The 20,515-nt window shown below is 44.0% G+C and overlaps 1 protein-coding gene across 4 annotated transcripts in view; it reads left to right on the top strand.

Moving 5' to 3' along the window:
- The window catches only part of LOC310662758 (interferon-induced very large GTPase 1-like), a 93,703-nt gene that overhangs the window by 31,291 nt on the left and 41,897 nt on the right, over positions 1 to 20,515 (top strand). Inside the window, exons 7-14 of one of the 4 annotated variants that reach the window (XM_083409826.1) lie at positions 102 to 173; positions 453 to 524; positions 1,218 to 1,289; positions 1,975 to 2,046; positions 3,001 to 3,072; positions 7,306 to 7,377; positions 8,062 to 8,133; positions 8,535 to 8,606. The exons of 1 other annotated variant lie outside the window; for it this stretch is intronic. In XM_083409826.1, the coding sequence (XP_083265952.1) occupies positions 102 to 173; positions 453 to 524; positions 1,218 to 1,289; positions 1,975 to 2,046; positions 3,001 to 3,072; positions 7,306 to 7,377; positions 8,062 to 8,133; positions 8,535 to 8,606 (576 nt within the window). Of the gene's footprint in view, positions 1 to 101; positions 525 to 1,217; positions 1,290 to 1,974; positions 2,047 to 3,000; positions 3,073 to 7,305; positions 7,378 to 8,061; positions 8,134 to 8,534; positions 8,607 to 15,194; positions 15,295 to 20,515 lie in introns of those variants that run through there. 2 more of the 4 variants (XM_083409827.1, XR_014504311.1) reach the window with 2 other exon arrangements.

The raw sequence follows: 20,515 nt of genomic DNA, 5'->3' as shown, positions 1-20,515 counted from the left end.
GAGGGTGTGTCCACAGGTTTCTCACCCCGATCTAGCATACTGTATAATCGCAAATGTTCAGAATGTCTACCCCATTTTGCTAGAAACTTGTTTGTTTCTAGGTTGCTCAGTCAGTGAAGAGGAAGGTGAAATTCAGAAACACCCAGAGGAAGAGAAGATAGATTTTGAAATCAGTACGGTAAAGGGAACCTTGACCATTAGGTCCAGTCGTGACCGACTCTGGGGTTGCGGCACTCATCTCGATTTATTGGCCGAGGGAGCCGGCGTACAGCCTCTGGGTCATGTGGCCAGCATGACTAAGCCACTTCTGGCGAACCACAGCAGCGTTCGGAAACGCCGTTTACCTTCCCGCCAGAGCGGTACCTATTTATCTACTTGCACTTTGACGTGCTTTCGAACTGCTAGGTTGGGAGGAGCAGGGACCGAGCAACGGAAGCTCACCCCGTCTCTAGGTTATCCAAGTCAAGAGAAAGAAGATCATGTCCGGGAAGAATTGGAGGAAGAGAATAAACACCCCACCACAGGTAATCTCTCCTAATCATCATCACAGTGAACAGGGAATGTAGGGTGTGTTGAAGAGAGAGTTTTGGAAGAGAGATCTTACGCTCTCTTAGCAGAGTAAATGCTGCATGCTTAGGGAGTGCTCTGCAGCTCCATGGAACCATTTGTGTGGAGCACCTCACGGTTCAATTTTATCCCCAATGCTGTTTAACATCTACATGAAACCACTGAGTAGGATCATCCTGAACCAGTTCAGGACCACCCATAGTCTCCTCAGAGAGAAAGGCCTGCTTTGGGGGGGGTGTAGAGAGAGGCCCTGCATGCTCCGACAGTCTCCTCAGGTCTGTTTGACGTTTCTCACATGTTTAGTGACTTGTCAATCCAGTAACAATTTGAATCTGTCATGAAGATATCCAAACATGACTACTCTATCTGTGAAATAAAGATCCATTTGATTGAGTGATTGATTGCTTCGGTATTAATTAAGTAAGTAAATAAATAAACAAACTTAAATGACTTTGGAGGGTGGTAGATCACGGCCAGTATGTTATACTGGTAGTAGATCACAACCTATTTGAAGTTGGACATACCAATTGTAGTCCAACAGCCTTGGGAGGGCGTGTCCACAGGTTTCTCATCCCCTGATCTAGCATACTGTATAACTGCAGATGTTCAGAATGTCTACCCCATTTTGCTAGAAACTTGTTTGTTTCTAGGTTGCTCAGTCAGTGAAGAGGAAGGCGAAATTCAGAAACACCCAGTGGAAGAGAAGACAGATCTTGAAATCGGTAAGGTAAAGCGACTCCACACCATTAGGTCCAGTCGTGGCCGACTCTGGGGTTGTGGCACTCATCTCGCTTTATTGGCCGAGAGAGCTGGCATACGGCTTCTGGATCATGTGGCCAGCATCACTAAGCCGCTTCTGGTTAACCAGAGCAGCGCTCGGAAACGCCGTTTCCCTTCCCGCCGGAGCGGTACCTATTTATCTACTTGCACTTTGACGTGCTTTCGAACTACTAGGTTGGCAGGAGCAGGGACCGAGCAACAGGAGCTCACCCCGTCGCAGGTATTCGAACCGCCGACCTTCTGATCAGGAAGTCCTAGGCTCTAGTGAGGAGGTGCAGCTCTTGGAATCCTTTTTCAGAGCAGGAGCAATGACATGATCTGCTGGAAAAGTACCAGCGAAGTTGAGGAGTTCCTGAACGAAATAATTTAATAGTTCTCTTCCGTTCCTCATCACTGCTGCTGTGTGGTTTCAGGTGCTGTTACGAATATTGGCCAAGGCTGCAGAAAGGTCTATCCCATTGTTGGTCCCTTAATGGGGACATGGCTTTTTAGTGGTGATTCTTATCCCAGCTCGTAGCTTTTGTTGTTAAACCACTTTGAGATGTTTCATGTGAAATATATAAATAGGTTGCCACATTGGAGAAGGCACTTTTAGATGGTTGTGCTAATGTGAGCTTCTGTCTCTAGGTTGTCCAAGTCAAGAGAAAGAAGATGATCTGAAGGAAGAATTGGAGGAAGAGAATAAACATGCCACCACAGGTAATCACTCCTAATCATCATCACAGTGGAAAGGGAATGTAGGGTGTGTTGGAGAGAAAGTTTTGGAAGAGAGATCTTACACTCTCGTAGCAGAGTAAATGCTGCATGCTTAGAGAGTGCTCTTCAGCTCCATGGAACCATTTGTGTGGAGTACCTGAGGGTTCAATTTTATCCCTTATGCTATTTAACATCTACATGAAACCACTGAGCAGGATCATCCTGAAACAGTTCAGGACCCCCCACAGTCTCCTCAGAGAAAAAGGCCTGCTTTGGGGTGGGGGGTGGAGAGACGCCCTGTGCGCTCCGACAGTCTCCTCAGGTCTGTTTGACTTTTCCCACATGTTTAGTTAGTTGTTCAACTAGTAACAATTTGCTTCTGTCATGAAGATTTCCAAACATAACTACTGTATCTGTGAAATAAAGATCCATTTGATTGATTGATTGGGTATTAAATTAGTAAATAAATAAACTTAAATGACTTTGGAGGGTGGTAGATCATTGCCAGTTTGATATACTGGTAGTAGATCACAACCTATTTGAATTTGGACATGCTTATTATAGTCCAACAACCTTGGGAGGGCGTGTCCACAGGTTTCTCATCCGCTGATCCAGTGTGGTGTAGTGGTTAAGAGCAGTGGACTCGTAATCTGGTGAACCGGGTTCGCGTCTCCGCTCCTCCACATGCCGCTGCTGGGTGACCTTGATTGATTGATTGATTGGGTATTAAATTAAGTAAATAAATAAACTTAAACGACTGGAGGGTGGTAGATCACTGCCAGTATGTTATACTGGTAGTAGATCACAACCCATTTGAAGTTGGACATACCTATTATAGTCCAACCACCTTGGGAGGGCGTGTCCACAGGTTTCTCATCCCCTGATCTAGCATACTGTATAACTGCAAATGTTCAGAATGTCTACCCCATTTTGCTCTTCCAACTTGTTTGTTTCTAGGTTGCTCAGTTGGTCAAGGGGAAGGTGAAATTCAGAAACACACAGAGGAAGAGAAGAGAGATCTTGAAATAGGTAATCCCACCTAATCAATGGTGTAATGAATGGAGAAAGTGAGGGGGTGCAGCTCTGGGATTCCTTTTTCAGAGAAGGAGCAATGACATGATCTGCTGGAAAAGTACTTGGGTGGCGTTAAGTAGAACTGTGATTGCTCCAACCACATTAAAACTGTATTAGTTACTTCTACCCTCAACCACCTTTAAACAAACCTTCCCCAGGAAAAAAAAAAAAAACTAGGCTAAAATAAATCACGTATACTTAGCTTTGAAAATGAGTAAATGTTTTACTCACGGCATCTCCAGAAGTTACAGCAAACAAGTCTCCATCCACTGGCAGTAAAACAATGGTGAAAAATGTTCTAAACGACTTTAAAAGTGATTGGTTTCCCTACAAAAGGATCATGCAGATTCGGTTCACTTGGTGTGTTTTTTTATATATATATGATTTTTATTAATTTTCCAATAAAAACAAATTTATAACATCATTAAACATCAAAAACTCATCACACATCTTTTTTTCTTTTAGACTTCCATCAACATGTCTGATAATTTTCCGTAATTATCACAAATCTTCACATTTCTTAATTTATATTGCACTATATATATCTTATCTTACCATGTTGTTTAAACAATATTTCTACCAAATCTTCTTACAGAGCTTCTTGAAAACTTACAAACGTTATATCATTATCACAAATATTTTAAATATATTCTGTAAATTTACTCCAGTCCTCAGTGAATCTTTGGTCTGCTCAGTTGCGAATCCTCCCTGTCAATCTGTCCAGTTCCGCGTAATCCATTAATTTCGATCTCCATTCTTCAATCGTAGGCATTTCTTCTTGTTTCCATTTCTGGGCCAAAAGAGTTCTGGCTGCTGTTACTGCATACAGAAATACTTTCTGATCGTTCCTTTTTATTTCACCACCTAATATTCCTAATAGAAATGCTTCTGGTTTTTTAACAAATGTATATTTCAGTATTTTCTTTATCTCATTATATATCATTTCCCAGAAGCACTTAATTTTTTTACATTCCCACCACATATGATAAAATGTCCCTTCTTTCTCCTTACATTTCCAACATTTATTACTCACCTTATACATCTTACTTAATTTAACTGGTGTTATATACCATCGATATATCATTTTCATAACATTTTCTTTAATTGTGGTACATGCCGTAAATCTCATCCCTTCCTTCCACAATTTTATCCAATCATCAAATTGAATGTTATATCCAAAGTCTTTGGCCCATTGAATCATAACTGATTTAACCTCTTCATCCTTCAAATGCCATTCTAATAATAATTTATACATCATAGACAAATTTTTAACTTCATTATTCAATACTTCTCTCGTTGAAACCTAGATTCTTTTTCAAAATAGCCTCTTTCTGCAACCTCTTTTCTAAACATTTCATTAATCTGAAAGTAATGCAGCCAATCGTTTACATATTCTTTCACTTCTTCATATGGATTCATTTTCCACTTACTTCCCTCTTTCTCAATTAAACTCAATTAAGCTCCCATATGTTATCCACCTCCCAGTCATATTGATCTTTTTAACACTCTAATGGTTCAAGTAGGTTTTTGTACCTACCCCATACCTCAATCAGAGATCCTCTAATAATATGATTTTCGAAACCTTTATGCACTCGTTTTTTTTCATATCATAAATATGCGTGCCAACTGAATCTATTATCATATCCTTCCAGATCTAACAAATCTGTATTTTCTAATTTCATCCATTCTTTCAACCAACATATGCACGATGCTTCATAATATAATCTCATATCTGGCAGGGCGAAGCCTCCCCTCTCTTTTAAATCTGTTAACAACTTAAATTTTATTCTCGGCTTTTTGCCCTGCCAGATATATCTTGAAATCACTTTTTGCCACTCTTGAAATATTGCAACTCCTTTAATTATTGGAATTGCTTGGAACAAAAACAGCATTTTCGGTAACACACTCATCTTTATCGTTGCAATTCTTCCCCAAAATGATAATTTCATTCTACCCCACACCTCTAAGTCTCGTTTAACTTTATTCCATACTGGTACATAATTATTTTGAAACAAGTCAATATTTCTGGGAGTCAATACAATCCCTAAATATTTCACTTTCTTTACCACCTCAATCTCAGTCTGTTGCTGTATTCTTTCACTAGTTTCTTGGTCTATGTTTCTCACCAATTTTTTTGTGTTTTTTTATTCAATTTAAAACCTTCCACCTGTCCAAATTCTTCTATTTCTTTTAATACCTCTTTAATACTCTTTATGGGATCTTCTATCGTTATAACCAAGTCATCAGCAAATGTCTTTACTTTATATTGATTACGGCCAACTGACACACCTTTTATCCGTTCATTGTTTCTTATTGAGCTTAGTAAGACTTCCAGGACTGATATGAATAACAACGGTGATAAAGGACACCCTTGTCTTGTACCCTTAGTTATTGCAATATTTTCCGTTATTACATTATTAACAATTAATTTTGCTCTTTGGAATATATTGCCTTTATACCATTTAGAAAAGACTGGCCCGTATCCATCACTTCTAGATTTTTTAACATAAATTCCCAGGAAATATTATCAAAGGCTTTCTCCGCATCCACAAAAATTAACATTGCTTGTTTATCCTTCCTGTTAGTCAGATATTCCATTATATCAATTATATGTCTTATGTTGCCTTTCATCTGTCTACCAGGAAGGAAACCTGCTTGATCCTTCTGTATCATTTCCTTTAAAATCCTTTTCATCCTATTCGCCAAAATGTTTGCAAACATTTTGTAATCATTATTTAATAATGAGATCGGCCTGTAATTCTTAACTTGTGTCAAGTCTGAGTCCTGTTTGGGAATGAAAGTTATATAGGCTTCTTTCCAAGTCTCTGGTATTTCTTCCTTTTTTAAGATGTTATTCATCACTTCTTTTAATGGTACTAACAGGGTGTGTTTCATTTCTTTATAATATCTTGCATTAAATCCATCCGGTCCCGGTGTCTTCCCACTTTTCAGTTCTCTTATTGCGTTTTTAATTTCATCCATTTCAATTGGCTCGTTCAATTTATTTTTATTACAATTCGATATTTTCTGCACCTCTTTCTTCTTTAAATAGTCCTCTATTTCTTTTGTATTACATCTCCCCTTTCTTTTGTACAATTCTCTATAGAAGTCTACAAATCCTTTCCTAATTCCTTTCGGGTTTTCAATACCTTGATCTTCCACTTTTATTTTATTTATTATATTTTGCTCTTTCCTTTTTTTAATAAGTCATGCCAACCATTTTCCAGACTTATTTGCAAATTCAAAATTCCTCTGCTTCATTTTTTTAATATTCCATTCCACTTCCTTATTAATTATCATCACAAATTGAGTTTGAAGCACTTTTATGTTTTGTTTCACTTTTTCATCCTTGGGCCTCGTAGTTAATTTTTTCTCATTTTCCATAATTTGTTTTAGGATTTCTTTTTCCCCTTTTTCTCTCATTTTATTTTTAATTGCATTTTGCTGGATGAAAAAACCCCTCACCACCGCTTTACTAGCGTCCCACACCATACTCATTCTTGTGCCTTTATTCACATTATTTACAAAATAGTCCGTTCGGCATTTCTGTGCCCTTTCCACTATCTTCTGATCATCCAGCAAGTTTTCATTTATTCTCCATCTGAAAGATTTTTCTTCATATCCTTTTAGAGTAGCCGGGGGAAGATGTCATTAATCCTTCTTTACCCACAAGGAAAAATCCATAGGATGCCACCAAACGAATAAAAGTCCGTTTGCTAAATCTCAAAGAGAGAGAAAGAGAAGGAGGAGGGCAAAAGCCTCCCCCATCAGAGATACAAAAATGGCGCAGTTTACTTCTTTGTATCCCATTCAAATACTCTGCAGAGAAGGAGGGAGGGGGGGTATAAACTTCAGAGGGCAAAACCACTCCTAATTCCTCCCAAACTTCTTTTAAGCCTCCACCAAATTAAAGTAAAGAAACAGTATTTTCCCTCTTAGTATCTTCTGTCTCTCTTCGCAGGCTAGAATTAAAAAGTCAGTAGTTTTAAAGTCCTTCACTGCCAATTGCGCAGATCTTTTTCAAAACAAAAGTAGAAAGCTCTCGGAGTCTTCTCCCCCGACGTTTCCCACCGACTCACTTTTGTTGCTAAACCACTTTGAGATGTTTCAAGGGAAATATATAAATAGGTTGCCACATTGGAGACGGCATTTTTAGATGGTTGTGCTAATGTGAGCTTCTGTCTCTAGGTTGTCCAAGTCAAGAGAAAGAAGATGATGTCCAGGAAGAATTGGAGGAAAAGAATAAACACCCCACCACAGGTAATCCCTCCTAATCATCATCACAGTGGAAAGGGAATGTAGGGTGTGTTGGAGAGAGAGTTTTGGAAGAGAGATCTTGCGCTCTTGCTCTCGTAGCAGAGTAAATGCTGCATGCTTAGGGAGTGCTCTTCAGCTCCATGGAACCATTTGTGTGGAGCACCTCACGGTTCAATATTATCCCCTATGCTGTTTAACATCTACAGAACCATTTGTGTGGAGCACCTCACGGTTCAATATTATCCCCTATGCTGTTTAACATCTACATGAAACCACTGAGTAGGATCATCCTGAACCCGTTCAGGACATCGAGCCCAAGTCTCCTCAGGTCTGTTTGACTTTTCTCACATGTTTAGTTATTGTCCATCAAGTAACAATTTGAATCTGTCATGAAGATTTCCAAACATAACTACTATATCTGTGAAATAAAGATCCATTTGATTGATTGATTGGGTATTAAATTAAGTAAATAAATAAACTTAAATGACTGGAGGGTGGTAGATCACTGCCAGTATGTTATACTGGTAGTAGGTCACAACCTATTTGAAGTTGGACATACCTATTATAGTCCAACAACCTTGGGAGGGCGTGTCCACAGGTTTCTCATCCCCTGATCTAGCATACTGTATAACTGCAGATGTTCAGAATGTCTACCCCATTTTGCTCTTCCAACTTGTTTGTTTCTAGGTTGCTCAGTCAGTGAAGAGGAAGGTGAAATTCAGAAACACCCAGAGGAAGAGAAGAGAGATCTTGAAACAGGTAATCCCACCTAATCACTGGTGTAATGAATGGAGAAAGTGAGGGGGTGCAGCTCTGGGATTCCTCTTTCAGAGAAGGAGCAATGACATGATCTGCCGGAAAAGTACACGGGTAGTTGAGGAGCTCCTGAACTAAAGAATTTACTAGTATACTTTCATTCCTCATCGCTGCTGCTGTGTGGTTTCAGGTGCTTTTGTGAATATTGGCCATGGCTGCAGAAAGGTCTATCTCATTGTTGGTCCCTTAATGGGGACATGGCTTTTTAGTGGTGATTCTTATCCCAGCATGTAGCTTTTGATGTTAAAGCACTTTGAGATGTTTCAAGGAAAATATATAAATAGGTTGCCACATTGGAGAAGGCCTTTTTAGATGGTTGTGCTAATGTGAGCTTCTGTCTCTAGGTTGTCCAAGTCAAGAGAAAGAAGATGATGTACGGGAAGAATTGGAGGAAGAGAATAAACACCCCACCACAGGTAATCCCTCCTAATCATCATCACAGTGAACAGGGAATGTAGGGGGTGCTGGACCGTGCCAGGACCCTGCCCCTTGAATATCCTTTCAAGGGTGTTTGGGGGACTGCTGCGCTCTTGCAGCACTCCCTTTTTCCCTGAAATGCTGGATTCTCTCAGCACTGAGGAATCCCGCTAGCTTTCACTCCCGCGATTGCTGGAACCCTGAGTTTTCTTGGTTTTTCTTGCAGCTGGGGGCCAAAGGAGGTGGGGAGAGAATGTGAGGGAGCTCCACCCCCCCTCCCACTGTCAACCTGAGCTCAGCTTAACCCTTTCAAAGTAACCCACAAAGGAATGTAGCTGCATCTTCTTCAAAAATCTTATTGAATATAACAGAAAAGTGCAGTGATATTTAACATTGTCACATGCTGATGTCTGTTGTCCCATCACTCATCTTCTTCCAATTAGTCCACCTTTTAGGGGATGCAGCTCTGTTGCACAAGGGTGCCAAATCTGCTTTTTAATTGCACAAACTGAATTTGTTGATAGGTGGTTGACTCCCACCCAAAAATAATGACAGCCTGAAATCACTCCAAGACAAAGAAGTCCTGTGCTAACTGATCTTCTTTATCCATCTCAATTGGGGGTTTAAGCCTGGTTTTGGTACAGAAACTGCTTTGGTCATGCTGTATGATGACCTCTGTCAAGAGAGAAATAGGGGAAATGTGTTCTTGTAATTCTTGTCAATCTTTCAATACCATCTACCATAGTATCCTTCTGGAGCGGCTGTCCAAGCTAGGAGTGGGTTGCACTGCTTTGCAGTGATGCTTAGGGGGCGCTCTTCAGCTCCATGGAACCATCAATGTGGAGTTCTTCAGGGTTCAATTTTATCTCCTATGCTGTTTAACATCTACTTGAAACCACCGAGTAGGATCATCCTGAAACCGTTCAGGACCACAATACCTCTCCCCATACAAAGCGACTGAGATCCTGCAATCATCCTCTTGTGCTTCCTCCATTAGAGATCTGGAGGGAGGCAACACGAGAACAGGCCTTTTCTGCTATGGCCCCCTCCTTGTGGAATGCTCTCCCTAGGGGGGCTTGCCTGTGCCTTTGTTTCATATCTTTAGGCTCTGGGCAAAAACATTTTTCTTCTCTCAGGCCTTTCGCTAATTAAACAATACATAGCCTTTTAAATGGGGGTGAGGGGACAACATTTTGTTACTTTGTTATTATGGTATGTTATTATCAATTTTAATATACTAGTAAATACATTTCTCATTTTCTACAGAGAGAAGAAAAGCAGTTATGGATATTCTGTGCAAATTAAATCTAGAAAAGCATAAAAGCAAAGCACTCTCCCTCCAAGAAGTCCTGAAAATCAGTTCAGGGAGCTTGAAGGAATTCACACCTCAAACCTGGGAAGATTTGCCTTGGCATTTTCTGAGGAAGATATTGGCTCTGAATGTGACAGCCAGGAGCACCAGCTTCAAACAAGTTGTTTCTGATGATCAAGTATTTAGAAGAAATGAGGGGAATGAGAGGATTGATAAGGACATTTTTGTTGCTCTTGAAATGCGTGAGAGTCATTCTGTCAACCCCCTTGATGTCCTTTGTGCTGTTCTGCTTTGTTCTGACAGTTTCCTCCAACAGGAGATCCTCCTCAAAATGTCCATGTGCCAGTTTGCCCTGCCTTTGATTCTGCCTCCCCTCATGACCTCCAAGTGCACCCTGATGCTCTGGGCCATGAGGGACATTGTGAAAAAATGGAGGCCCCATTCCTTGGCTGAAAGCAGAGGCTTCAGGGAGGACAGCCTGGTACTGACCTCCATGCCGACTGTTTCCTTCGTACGGATGGGAAACTGTAACATATCCAAGTCCAAAGTCCTCAACGAGTTCCTCAGCTCTTCTCAGCAGCATAATGATTTCTTTCTACACCGAGATATGGAGTGTGGGAACATCTCTCGGGAAATTGCTGATGGGCTTGTAGAGATTGCCTGGTATTTCCCAGGAGGACGGACAAACACAGATCTCTTCCCAGAGCCAGTTGCTGTTGCAAATCTCCGTGGAGATGTTGAGTCTCACTGGGTGCAGTTCAGCTTTTTAACGCAGGTCTCCTCAGCTGTCTTCATATTTGCTGATTGTATTGGCGAGAGAGAATATACTCTCTTGTCGTCACTGAAGGTCTTGTCAACTCAGTTCTACTTTATCTTGGAAGGTCGCAGTAGAAAATCTGGTTGTACCTTGGAGTTCTTAAATAAACTGGCACCAGTGATTAAACTTGACAATTCACATATATTGGTAAAGAATGCCACAATGAATAAAGCAGTATTTGTAGAACTCCTTCGAGCTGCAGTTGGAAAAATAATAGCTTCAAATCCTAAGTGTGTAAGTATTGATAAGATGTGTAAAACAGCCCATGAACTTACAATCCAGGTGGATGAAGACCACAAAGAATGTCAGGATGCCCTCAGATGTGCCACAGAAATTTCTGGAGAGATAAAAGATGTAGCAGTTTACAAGAAAGAAACACTTTTACTCCAAGGTGATCTCTGGAAAAATCTGGCCAAAGTGGAGAAAGAACTATGCAGAATGGAAAGGCAAGGGGACATGCCTTCGGAGAAATACAGATCAGAATTGAGAGGCAGATGGTTGGAACTGCGTAGGCAGCAGAGTCAATGTGTTCTCACCATTGGTTTGATTAATTTCATCCACGGCATAAAACATTTTAAGGATGCAGAGAGGAATTATTTCTTGAAATGGATGAAGTTCAACCTGGACCATATTGCTAGGGGAAATCTTTCCAAGTTACGTGCTGACTATAAAGAGAAATGCAAGAAGTTAGGAGATGATGGGCAGAAAATTGCAGAGGTAGACCAGTTGATATCATCCTCTTCCTTGGGAGTTGAGCATTTCATGCGTGAGCTGGGGCAGTTCTATGAGGCAGAATGCTCAATGGTTAAGGAGGGCAAAATAGCTGAAAATGAAAGGCAGTTTGCCCATTTCCCAAGCATTGCAGCTGAACTACTGCTGGAAGGGTTTCCCCTGGAGCTCATTGATGGTGATGCATCCAATATCCCCCTGCAGTGGATAAGTGATGTTCTGACCAAGCTTCATGAGAAACTAAGAGGACGATCCAAGATGATGGTGATAACCGTTCTGGGGGTGCAGAGCACTGGGAAATCGACCCTTCTGAACACCATGTTTGGCCTGCAGTTTGCTGTCAGCAGTGGGCGGTGCACACGAGGTGCCTTCATGACCCTTCTTAATGTCAGAGAGAATTTAGTTCAGGAACTTGGCTGTGACTTCATCCTGGTGATAGACACAGAGGGCATGAAAGCCCCTGAACTGGCCAAACTGGAAGACAGCTATCAGCATGACAACGAATTGGCCACTCTAGTGATTGGGCTGAGCGACATCACCATTGTCAACATGGCCATGGAGAATGCCACCGAAATGAAGGACATCCTGCAAATTGTGACCCATGCCTTCCTCAGGATGGAGAGGATTGGGCAAAAACCCAACTGCCAGTTTGTTCACCAGAACGTCAGTGACGTTTCTGCACATGACCAAAACATGATGGACAGAAAGCATCTTTTGGAACAGCTGAATGAAATGACCCAGGCTGCAGCAAAAATGGAAAAACTCAATAGGGATATCAAGTTTTCAGACATCATGGACTACGACCCAGAAATGCACAATTGGTACATCCCAGGTCTTTGGCATGGAGTCCCACCCATGGCCCCAGTCAATATGGGGTACAGTGAAAAAGTCCTTGAATTAAAGAAGTACATATTTGAATTCATAAAGAACCGCACATGTAAAATACCTCCCAAGGACATCCCTCAGTTTATTGAATGGGTGAAAAGTCTGTGGAATGCTGTGAAACATGAGAACTTCATCTTCAGCTTCCGAAACAGCCTAATAGCAGAAGCTTATAACCAGCTCTCCATGAAATATTCTGAATGGGACTGGCACTTTCGCAGAGAGATGCACCTCTGGGTGTCTGAACAGGAAACGTCAATACAGAATGTTTCTCCCAATGAATTTGATATACGCAGTTTGCAAAATGAGCTTTATCAGAAGCTGTTGGCTGGAGAACAGCAGATTTTGGAGAATTTGAAGCAATACTTTGAAAGCAGAGCAGCAAATCTGCATCTGGTAGAAAGGTACAGAGAAGATTTTGTCCGCAGTGCTCACAGCCTCAAGCAGGAACTTGAAAGTTATTCTTACAACAAATGTCAGGAAGCTATTCGCATTAAAAAAGGGCTTCACAAGATTCACTCTCTACAAACTGAATACGGGAAAATAATTGAAGGAAAGGTTTATGGGCTACTGAAAAAATGCCGGGAAAATGAAGATAGGATTGAAGTTCAAGAACTGGGAAAAGAGTTTGAAAGAATGTGGATGGAAACATTGTCAGAAATATCACCTGTTCCCTTAGAGAAACGACAAATATATGAAGAGGTTGACTCATATTTGAGAAGGGAATTGGCACATCGAGGAAGTTCAGTCAATGTAAAAGTACAGGGAGCAAAATCTTTGTTAAGCTACAGAATGAATACTTTTCAAATGAAATCTGAATATATGGATTCAACATGGTGGCGCCGTGTGAAACCCTACTTTGCTAACAAGGAGTGTTTGCATGAGATAGAAAAACTTGCTGACTCCTTGATGGCTAAATGCAGTTCCTACATTTGTAAGAAGGTTGATTCCAAAGGAGACTATGATGATACATATTGTGGTGAACTTTTACAGATTATCAATGAAAAGCTACAGCAGCCTGATGCTCAGAAACTTCATATAACAACATGGTTTGAAGTAGATCTAAAGTTTCACATTTTGGGGGAAGCAGCTCATGAATTTCAAAAGATGCATGACGAGTTTATTAAGGAAAATGATCCCTATATACGCTTAGAGAAACTGAAGCCTCATTATTTCTCAATTTTCAGAGATCTTTATCTGGAAAAAGATCCCCAGCAAATCAGAGGCAAGGATTTCTGTGACTAGTGTCTCCATCCTGCCCTTGTGAGTTATATCAACAAAAGACTTGGGATAGAAATAGTAGATGACATTCTCAACAGTGCACAGTCCATTGGGTATGCCAGTCGGAGCTTCTTCCAGTTTAATGTCCTGAAGGAACTGTTGGAAGAGGGTAATGTCGACAGTTACGTAGAATACATCAGGGCTTATGAAAAGTTTGTCAAAAACTGGATCCAGAAACACATTTTGGATTACTATGCAAAGAATGAGTGTCTGAAGAAACTGGAGGAGGAGATTCTCTCTGCGATAGTAAAGAAAATTAGAGAAACACTGGAAAAATTAAAGCATCAAGATATTGAGACCGTCTCAGAATTTTTGGACAGTTTTTGCAGAGAAATGCAGAAGGACTTGGTCATTTCTAAGGACAGTCTGTTAGGGGTACAGTTTAAGAATGCAACTGATCCTGCAGAGTTTTCTGCTTGTGTTGAAAACTTCCTTGCTGATTTGCAGCAGCAAATAATAGCTGAATATGATATCCTGGATCTCCAGTCTAAACTCTCCAAACTGCCTGTGAGCCCCCAGGATGAGATCTTCAAGCGGGTGTTTGGCTGTGGAAAGCAGTGTCCTTTCTGCAAAGTCCCCTGTGAAGCTGGAGGGAGTGCTCATCAAGAGCATTTTGCAACTGTCCATCGGCCTCAAGGACTGGGAACGTACAGAGAAGAAGGGTCAGAAAAGCTTGTTTATGATATCTGTTCAACTGCTGTGGCGTCCAACGCTACGTTCAGAAATCGGGACACAAATGGGGAATTCTATCCATACAAAGATTATCGTGCATATTATCCAGACTGGTGCATCCAACCAGATCCCAGTATCAATGCTTCAAATTACTGGAAGTTTGTTTTGAACAAATATAACCATGATTTTGCAAGAATATATGAAGCTAAACCAGCTGATCTGCCAGCGGACTGGAAAAACATTACTGAAGAACAAGCACTGAAGGCCTTAAAGGACATTTATAATATGAAGTGAGCATTCTTATCTTGGCAGAAGAGAAACATGGATCTTCTTCCCATGAAAGCATTCCACAAAGTATGCCAATCTTAATAACGTAGAAAAGGCCCCTTGAAAATTAAAATGGATCTCTTTGAAGGATCCCTAACACTGATAGATAGGACAATTAGGGTTCTGCATCCCTAAGTCCCCGGCTGGATTTCCATTTATTACATTTTGTGCCACATATAGTGGAATGTTTTCAGCCAGTTGTGTCTACCTGTATCACTATGTTCCCCTTTTCCGTTCAGGTGCACGTTTATTCCAGTCTCATTTTTCTTCTCTTTCCCAATGCCCTTAACCCAGAACATATTATTTACCCTGAGCAGCAATCTTTCCTCTTTCCCTCCATTGTATTAAAATACTGCTGCTAACTTGGAATCTGAAATTCACCAGGTGATGGCAGCAGTGCAGCTCACCCCCAACTCAGGCTTGCTCATAGTGGGGGTTCTACAGATGGTAACCTTGCTTCCCTTCCTGTTGATTATTATTACTCTCTCAGCTATCATGATAATTGTAATTCCCTATCTACTCTCATGTTTGGAAGAAAAATGTTTGAAAGAAAATTTCTTTAGTAAGCTTTAGCCTTTAGGAATGGTAGAGTCTACCGATGCTGATTTTTACTTCTTTTTTGCGATGACATTTATAGAAATGACAGTAAAATGAATGTCTGAAGGTATATCGGGTCCAATTTCATGTACTTGTCTACACGAATGCAGTGTATTCTGTAATGCACTGTCTTGCAATGAAAACAATATTAATAAACTGCTTTTAAAATATCCTGCTTAAAAAACTGCTTTTAAAAAATCCATTAGTCTTCAGCTTCCGTCTGAAAGAACAGACTGTTTTCAGGGAAACGCACAAGTCCTTTTCAGGTTGGGTGGTGTGGAGAAATTCAGGTCAGTTGATCTACGGATGCACCACTCCAAATCCTTCCAAGTCTCCCAGTTAAGGCCATTTATCTTCACTGCTACAGAACTGCAATCCAGGTGGGAGAGTTCAGAATCTTAAATGGACCAAGATGCAAAAGGTTTAGAGATCTTCAAAATGCAGGCAGACATGATCCAGATGTAGATAGCTATCCCCTTGCAGACTCTGGGTTTCATCACATGGGCATTTAATATGTATTTGAAGCTGGATGTGTCTTATGTTCTTTGGGTGTTGTCCACTGTAGAGTATTCCTTATCCTATGTGACTAGAATGTGGCCTTCCTGTATTCTCTTCCTGTGCTCGAAGAATTCAACAGTCCACTCGAGGTCTTACCTGCCCAACAGTTTTTTCCCACGGTAAATTCTGATTTTCCCAAATCAGGGAAAATCCAATAAGGGAAGTGTATAAAATATACAATTAATTCTTGCCTGACTGTGACATTTTTTGTGGCGCCATTTCTCTCTCTGCTCTCTAGGTCCATTTTGTTTTAGTGTGAGCTACGTATCATAGAATTGTAGAATTGGAAGGGACCTTGAGGATCATCACCTAGTCCGGCCCCTGTGGCAGTTTATTTATTGGGGGGGGGGTCATATCCTCAACAACTTTGGTCGGCCCTCACACATGTTCTTTTCATCAAATCTGGCCCTCTTTGAAAAAAGTTTGGGCACTCCTGATCTAGTTGAACCCCCTGCAACTTAGGAATATGCCGCTGTCCCATGGAGGGATCAAACCTGCAACCTTGGCATTATCGGCACCATGCTCTTTACCAACTGAACTATCCAGGCTCAGTTAGTTTATGCTGACAAGTCCTCACTCCTGTCAGCAGTCATGTGGCAGCATCCTGCACTAACTGCAGCCTCTGGACAAGGAGTGAGGGGCGCCCCACATACTGTACCGTGCATTGCAGCAACCCAGTGTTGAAGTACAGTGGTAAAAGGTAAAGGGACCCCTGACCATTAGGTCCAGTCGTGACCGACTGGGGTTGCGGCGCTCATCTCACTTTATTGGCCGAGGGAGCCGGCGTACAGCTTCCGGGTCATGTGGCCAGCATGACTAAGCTGCTTCTGGAGAACCAGAGCAGCACACGGAAACGCCGTTTACCTTCCCGATGGAGTGGTACCTATTTATCTACTTGCACTTTGACGTGCTTTCAAACTGCTAGGTTGGCAGGAGCAGGGACGGATCAATGGGAGCTCACCCCGTCGCAGGGATTCGAACTGCTGACCTTCTGATCAGGAAGTCCTAGGCTCTGTGGTTTAACCCACAGCGCCACCCGCGTCCCAAAGTACAGTGGTACCTCGGGTTAAATACACTTCAGGTTACATACTGTCAGGGGTTCAGGAGCAGAGTCACAGGAGAGGGAGGAAACGGAGAGCGAGGGGGAGGAGTCCGAAGGAAATGTCAGCGACGACAGCAGTCCGAGGTCTCTGAGTCTCTCCAGTGACTCGGAGGATTCACAGAAAGGGGCCCCCATAGTCAGGGCAAGGGGAGTGCCCAGGGGGACACCTCGGGAAGAAGGGGCCAGAGGGGACTCAGAGAGTAGCAGCTGGAAATCCGGACCAGCGTCCCCCCCAGAGTGCAGTAGGGGGGAGGAGTCCAAGGCATCGGGATCAGGGGGCGCGCAGGCAGAGGGAGAACGTGAGGCAGGAGTGACCACACCCTCGTCAGGGAGCGAGGAAACGGTCATCAGGAAAGTTAAACGCGCGCGCGCGCCAAGTTCAAATGTACAGGAGGGCGGCAAGGTGGGCAGCCCGGGTAGGGAGCCAGGTCCTAAAGCCCGCCGAAGAGAGGGGGAGGAGTCAGAGGGGTCAACGTCTGCGTCAGAAGAGTCCAGGAGGGAAGAGACCCCGGGGGGTAGTAAGACCCAGAGGAAGAGAGAGAGAAGGAAGAGGTGGAGTAAGATTAGAGTCTTAAACTGGTGCACAGGGGGCGGAGACTCAGACAGAGCTTCGCCGGTCTAGAGTCCAGACGTAGAGCTGGGACGCTGAGGCTTGGAAATGGAGACTATTCTTCAATAAAGACTTTGTTACTGTACTACCGGCTAGCGTTGGTCCTTGGTGAGCTGGGACCAGGAGCCAGCTCTGGCAGTAAGCTCTGTCTGCTTTTTAAAAGTTTTGGCACCAAGAACCTCGCCACGTGAGTCGACGCAGCGAGGGCAGAGGAGGGGTGCTTCCAGAGCTCACAAAACTCAGGCAAGATGACTACGGAAGAGCAAATATCAGCCCTGCAAGCAGCTGTGACACAACTCAGCACAGAGGTACTTGCATCCAGAAAAAGAGAGGAGGAAATGAGTAACGCCTGCCGGGATCTCCAAGTAAGGTTGGACGTGCTTTCTAAACAGGGGCCACCTGGACCCAAAGCAGAGGGCATTGGCTTGGGGAAAAGGGGAGGCAGCCTTGTATCTCATTTTGACGGGAGTTTACAGCAGTACCCCAACTTCAGAGCAGACCTGTTGTTTGCGCTGGATCTGCTTGACAAAGACTTTAGAGATGAAAGAGAGAAAGTGGGGTTTATCCTATCCCATTTGCATGGGGAAGCCAAAACGTGGCTGAGAAATTTATGGAGGGATAATGATCCGGCTCTCCAAGATGCGAAGGCTTTCATTAAAGCAATGGATTCGTGTTTTTTATCAAAGATAGACATCGATATTGCCAGGAGAGACATACACGGACTTAAACAGGGCAAAGCCAGCGTGAGGCAGTACCATACACGCTTTTTCGGACTGGTTCATGCATTGGGATGGGACAAAGATTCTGCGCCAGTGAGAGACCTCTTTTGGGAGGGCTTGAATGCAGAGGTAAAAGCGGAGATTGGAAGGGGGGAGAGGCCAAGGAGCACCCAGCAAGTAGTCCAGAGGGCTCTGGAGATCGGGGTGCATCTGGAGGAACGTCCTTGCAACAGAGAAGAAGGACGTTGGGGAAGGGCACCAGCCAGAGCACCTCCCTTCTCTCCCAAAGAAGCAGCGCGTGCGCAATCCACACCCTCGCAGGGAGGGGGAGAGGAACCGATGGAGATCGGAGGTGCCAGGGCTCAGTCAGCTACCAGAGCCCTAACACCGGGAGCAGTCAAAACGAAGCCTCCTAGAGGGAACAGGAAGTGCTACATCTGCGACAGTGCTCAACACATGGCGAAAGAGTGTCCCCAGAGGCTCCACAAGCACACTGCAGCCTCGGCAACAGTCAAAGAAGCAACTCAACTGAGAACACAGCAACAGTTAAACGACAGAGTCTGGCTGGAGGAAGAGGCACTGGGGTCCAGCCAGACAAGTCAATGAAGCAATCCCCAGCACTTTTGCAGCCCACAGACCCCCTCCCACCCAAACCAGTGGTGCAGCTTACAGCGTCTCTCCAACTGCCCAATGGACGCACTCTGGAGGTGCCGATCACCATTGACTCCGGCAGCAACGCCGACTTTATAGGACTGGATTTCATTCAGCAGCACAATATACCACTGCTACCAGCCACGCTGCCCCTGAAAGTTGTCACGGTGGATGGCAGAGACTTGTTAGGGGGGCAGGTGGTGCAACAAACGCGGCCAATGGTGATGCGGATTGGAAATCACCAAGAGGTCATCAGCTTCAATGTCACCAAACTGTCGGGCACGCCGGTGGTCTTGGGCATGAGTTGGCTGCACAGGCACAGTCCAGCATTGGCGTGGTACCAGCGCCAACTGACCTTCGGCTCCTCCTATTGCGCGGAACATTGCATCCTTCCTAGCCCGGAAGACGGAGGGGAAGACACGCAGCTACAATTAAGCACGCTGCAAGCAGTGCCACGCAAGTACGCAGCGTTTTTGGAGGTTTTCTGCGAGAAGGAAGCAGACAAGCTGCCTCCCCACAGGCCCTATGACTGCCAGATTGACCTCCTGCCAGGGGCGACGCTGCCAGCCGGGAAACTGTATTCCATGTCTGAAGACGAGCTGCAGGAGCTCAAGGAGTTCATAGACCTCAACTTGAAGCGCGGTTTCATCCGGGAGTCGAAAGCAGCGGGGGGCAGTCCTGTATTCTTTGTGAAGAAAAAGGACACGCCCCAAAAGAGGCTTGTAGTCGATTTCAGGCTCTTAAATTCCAAGACCAAGCCCACAGCCTTTCCCATGCCCAAAATAGATGACCTGTTGGCAACGGTGAGGAAAGGACGCGTTTTTACAAAGTTGGATCTGCGAGGGGCGTACAACCTGATTCGCATACGAGAGGGAGACGAGTGGAAGACTGCCATGTTCACGCCCCTGGGCACATATGAATACAGAGTTATGCCCTTCGGTTTACAAAATGGCGCCCACTGTTTTCAAGCCTTCATGCATCACGTCCTGGCGGGTCTCCTCTACAAGAAATGCGTCTGCTTCTTGGACGACATCCTGATATTCTCAGAATCTGAGGAGACCCACGAGGGGGACGTCAAGGAGGTTCTGCAGCGACTGCAGGAGCATCGGCTATACGCCAAGCTGGAGAAGTGCCAGTTCGACAGGAAGGAGGTGGATTTCCTGGGCTACAAGCTGTCGGACAAGGGGCTCGCCATGGACAGCGCCAAGGTTCGCGCAGTGTTGGACTGGAAGAACCCGCGCAATCGGAAGGAGGTCCAGCGGTTTGTGGGGTTTGCCTCAGACCGCTCGTTTTGGTGGGACGATCGAGGAGAGGAGACATGGAGCAGGAGGTGGCTGAGGGGCCCTTGGCAGGCAACGGACCCAGAGGGGAACGAGGGTGAGATGGACATGGACGTGCTGGGGGAGGACGTTGGGTTCGAGCATGGCGGCACGGAGATGGAAGCAGAGGAGATCGAGGTCGGCGAAGACACGGAGGACGAGCCGGATTTATCTAACTGGATGCACGCCACGGGGGACGAACTGTATCCACCATTCACCCCCACAACGACGGAGCACTCAGCACCCCCGCCGGAGGAAGGGGAGGGGGGAAGGGGGGGCTTCGAGGGGGGGGTGGATGTCAGGGGTTCAGGAGCAGAGTCACAGGAGAGGGA

Source organism: Podarcis tiliguerta (assembly GCF_965153285.1).
Source record: "Podarcis tiliguerta genome assembly, chromosome: 13".
NCBI lineage: Eukaryota > Metazoa > Chordata > Lepidosauria > Squamata > Lacertidae > Podarcis > Podarcis tiliguerta.
The sequence above is the reverse complement of the archived record's forward strand: the minus strand, read 5'-3'. Positions and strand labels throughout refer to the sequence as shown.